This window comes from Arachis ipaensis, chromosome B02 (assembly GCF_000816755.2).
Source record: "Arachis ipaensis cultivar K30076 chromosome B02, Araip1.1, whole genome shotgun sequence".
NCBI lineage: Eukaryota > Viridiplantae > Streptophyta > Magnoliopsida > Fabales > Fabaceae > Arachis > Arachis ipaensis.
Genome location: NC_029786.2, coordinates 107,932,902 through 107,937,223, shown reverse-complemented (window position 1 = coordinate 107,937,223; position 4,322 = coordinate 107,932,902). Strand labels below are relative to the sequence as shown.

Below are 4,322 nucleotides of genomic sequence, written 5' to 3'. Positions count from 1 at the left end.
GTTTAATCGAATATGTTAAATTATTTAATAATTTATAATATTTTTCACGCCGTGTTTTTCATGTGAGTAGTAATCAAAATTAAATTACTTAAAGATTTTAACTATTTAAAAGCGAAACACAAACTCTTCTATAGACCTATAGGCTTCAACAAAAGGACCTATAAATGTTAACCATGGTTAAAAACTTATATATCCACATAGAAATTGATTAGCTTTTATCTTTTATTGTTTTTTTTTAATGCCGGTCAGATTGGATCAGGCAATTTAACAAACTAATTAAATTCAAATAGTATCAACAATTAATGTTCACTCAGTTTAAATAGTGTTTTCACTGAATTTCTTTTAGCACACTGTTGCATATAGAGGAATGATGTCACCTTTGCTACAGTTGGTATGAAAGGAAAAAAAAAATCCCAGCATCACTTTCACTTGCATGGAAGTAATGGACTTCTCAGTGATTCATCACATTTTTATGGCAATCCTATAATTATCTTCTGTGTGTGGCTATGTATTTTTAGAAATGTTGTATATATAAAGTAGAATGTGACAGGGAAGGTTCACAGCATGCTACATAACTTGGAATAAAGAACCCAACATCAAATTGACCCTAATTTCATTTCATCCAATTCTGTTAGGCTATATCATGGATTGGGAATTGAGAATTGCTACTTAAAGAAATGGGGGAAAAATTACTTATATATACTTCAGACTATTTTGTTCCTTTTTTGTTGGGTTATTTATGTTATTAAATATATTCACATATGATAGATAGGGCCATAGGGTGAAAATTTACTTGAGAACTTTCTATAAAATTACCTTAATGTTATTTACTTTAATGTGAGTTGAGTAATTTTATTTTTTACACCTAAGTAACACAGAATTAGGTTGTTCAGCCATAAATATGCTATCATTGACCACAATTTGAGTGAAAAATAAGTTAATTGATGGCATTAATAACAAAAATCTACTCTTGCATCCCAAATAAGTTTCAGAAGGAATAGAGACCAGCCACGGCAAGCAAAAGTGCAAAACCTTTTTGTGAGTTTTTTTTTTTAGTTTTTTTCTGATATATCATCTGACAAATATATAGAATATGAAAACAACTAAATACATAGAAATGATGAATTGCATGTCTTAGGCTCTGATCCACTGATTATAAAAAAACCCAAAAAAAAAAAAAAAAAAAAAAAAAAAAAAAAAAAAAAAAAAAAAAAAAAAAACTCAGCAGAAGATTATTTTCTCCAAATCCTCAATTTTGTTTAGAAGTATATATATAAGCTTTTAGACCCTAACAGAGTCTGACATTACTAAACAAAAAACTTCCTAATTTGCATGTGTGGCTATTTCAAAATGCCTCTTCTCTTACGCTCTCTCAAATCACTAGGTATAATAAATACAGAATCTACACAAAGGCCACCTTTGGAATGTGTACAATCAATTTGTTTCATGGAGAATCTAACCTCAGTCTTAGGCTCTGATCCACTGACTATGAACTCCCCCACCTTGTAATCTACCCAGTATCCACGCTTATGGTTGCCGTATCCATCGTCGAGCTCGGTTTCGTCCAAGCAGAATTCGCCTGATGCATGTTGACCATCTGAAGTGGATAACTCGAATTTCACAGGTTTTATATCCCAACCATGAGTGTGTTCGTAATTGCTTACACGCCGTCCGAGCCTTTTAGAAAACCGTCCAAGGTGAAGTCGAAAGGAGAGTGTGTATATATCAGGAGGAAATGGAAACTTTACCTCCCCGTCCACTTCGAACCACCATATTTGCTGCAAATATGCTACAATTTGGAACCTGAAAATTGTCTAAGCTGTTACACAATGCTGACAGATTATAAGAACAAAAGGAAAACAAAGCAGCTTCAAAATAACAATTTGCAAGAATGCTGCAATGCACAAAAATAAATGCAAAATGGAACACACACAAAAAGTAAACCGACATAATTTAAGTAGTGTGGCATTGAGAATTAGTTGCAGCTATCAATAAACTAATCTAGGTAGTGAAAACCAACCAAAACCAACCTCCTATTTGATTCAATCCTGTAAGAGTATATTGTGGTTCAATAAGGTTGTAAAATACAGTCAATCCCTACAAATCTGATCAACATCTCAAGTTTGATTTAAAAGAATCATTCCAGGTCACAATAACTAAAGCAGCAAATATCCGTCCTGTCCTTGTCTAAATTAATGAATGTATATGTATGTCGAAAATTAGTGTCCAAATTTTTATAATGAGTTGGATTATGAGTCTTAAAAGTTACAAAATGTCTTCATTTGTTTTCCTAGTAATCACAAAAAGGTATAATAGAATAAAATTTAAATGAAGAACTATTTACTTATAGTAAATAATAATATTGTAATAGGGCTGTCAATGTGGTCCATGAAATTATGTTAACTTTTAGAACAAAACAGAGGAAAACCCAAACATAGGAGCAAACTCACGATCACTAGTCCATTTTATTTTGGTTTGGCTCCAAAAGGATGATAATTAGTCAGCTTCACCCCATTAAGCAGTTCTATGAATTGCTTTAGTTACTTTTGATTTTAAACTTAACATTGAATCAAGGATTAAGAAATGAAGCTTTTAAAACGGGGAAGGCCGCAGAGACTACCCGTTATGTTAGTAGCATGCCAGAAACAGATTGCACATATGTGAAATGAATTACAGTCTACAGGCCTAGTAGTTCGACAAAAACACAATCAAAGCATTTTCATATAGCATTGTTATAGTTGTTAAGCACTACTCCACATCAACAAGCTCTGAGCCACGAAAAACAAGATAAAGTTGTTTTATTTCAATTGCATTATACAATCATTCTAAATAGTATATATTCGATGGTCAGTACCAGTAAATACTTAGATAAGACCAACCAATCCTACTACTAAATCATTTTCGTATGATTCCCTTTACAATCAAACCACCAAACAATCCTATTATTTCAGCAACAAAAAAGAAAACTAAAACTACAACGAATATGAAATGCAGTCTTAGAAATCACGGCAAAAATCTTATACGACAGTCTTAAGCTTCTAATCTCAAAATTAAAGATTTGTAAATCTAACCTAGATTCTTCTGTAGGAATCCAATTCCAGTATCTCCGGTCGTCAATTCCAGTAATTGCCATTGCCTTTGCCGAAATTGCCATGCAAACCCTTCCTGTCACCCTGTCGAGCCACACTTCCTGTAAGTATATGCATAGATCAGCTTATCTTTGTACTCACCACAAATCATATTCAAAATTGACTCAAAATCCAAACATAAATAAAACCCTCTCCCCTCAATCTCAGTGAATACACCACAAAACACATCCACTTCCAAAATAGCAAAAAGTAGACCCAATTCCTCCAAAGACACACAACATAGTTAGTACTTCAACTTTCCTACTTCATCAACATCAATTATATACCATGAAGAATCAAATTGATGTTACACATACTTGAAGGACCAATTTAAGCATCTAATTTAACAAAAACCTTATAAACACTTAACAAAGGGACCCTATCCAAATTATTACTACCATTGCTAATTTGATGAATAATTGAGTATCCTAACCAAATTAAGAAGGCTTTGAAGTTGGAACCCTCCAAAAAACAAAAAGCAATTTTTCACCTAAAATTCAATCAAACCAAATCAGGAAAATCCTCTGCCATACCAACAAAAATCCTGAAAACTATCTCTAACCCCAATTATTGCTACCAATGATGACCTAATTTACAATTCAGAAGAACCCTAGCCAGCACAACCACTACAAAATTGAAGTGAAACTAACCTGATTACGGAACCCTCACCTTATTGCCGTCGTCGAATGGCACGGGGCGAGATAAGAGGGCAAAAATGTCCTTTTTTGAGAGATTCTTGTACCTCTCGGGAGGCACGAGATCGAGAAGATCGTGATAGTTAGATGGAAGCTTGGACTGCCAAACGGAATCGGCGGAGGCGGCGCCGCGAAATGCGCGGTTGAGTCGCGCAAGGTTGCAGATCTCCGGCGGCGATAGGTGGAGGAACACGCGCGCCACGCAACCCTCCGGTATGTCGCCGAGGCCTGGACCGATCATCGAACCGTTCGTACCGAGGTTCGATAGCGATGCCCCCATCGCTTCTTCTTCCGATTGAAGGGCAAAATCGTCCTTTTACTTCTTCCTCCTCCTTTTTCTTCTTCTTCTTGTCGATTCAAGTCATGGTTTACGAGAATAAAGGGGGAAAATGAGGTGAAAAAAGGAGCGATTTTTTTTCTAAGGATTTGAAGAAGATTTTGGGGTAGTTAGTGGAATTTTTGTTGTCATGTGTATTGCGTATTTGCGTTGGGGGAGAAA

At 34.9% G+C, this 4,322-nt stretch overlaps 1 protein-coding gene across 1 annotated transcript; it reads right to left on the bottom strand.

Moving 5' to 3' along the window:
- On the bottom strand, positions 1,213-4,316 carry LOC107626426 (F-box protein PP2-A15). Its single transcript, XM_016329306.2, has 3 exons — positions 3,798-4,316; positions 3,072-3,190; positions 1,213-1,803 (listed from the first exon to the last, which is right to left on the bottom strand). Exons 1-3 carry the CDS (start codon positions 4,101-4,103, stop codon positions 1,341-1,343), a joined length of 888 nt encoding a protein of 295 aa, XP_016184792.1. The 5' UTR covers positions 4,104-4,316; the 3' UTR covers positions 1,213-1,340.

Coding starts and splice junctions, on each gene's coding strand:
- LOC107626426 (XM_016329306.2), bottom strand. CDS start 4,103: ATGGGGGCATCGCTATCGAACCTCGGTACGAACGGTTCGATGATCGGT. Junction 3,191..3,797: donor CATTCGACGACGGCAATAAG/GTGAGGGTTCCG, acceptor ATATACTTACAG/GAAGTGTGGCTCGACAGGGT. Junction 1,804..3,071: donor ATTCCTACAGAAGAATCTAG/GTTAGATTTACA, acceptor GACAATTTTCAG/GTTCCAAATTGTAGCATATT.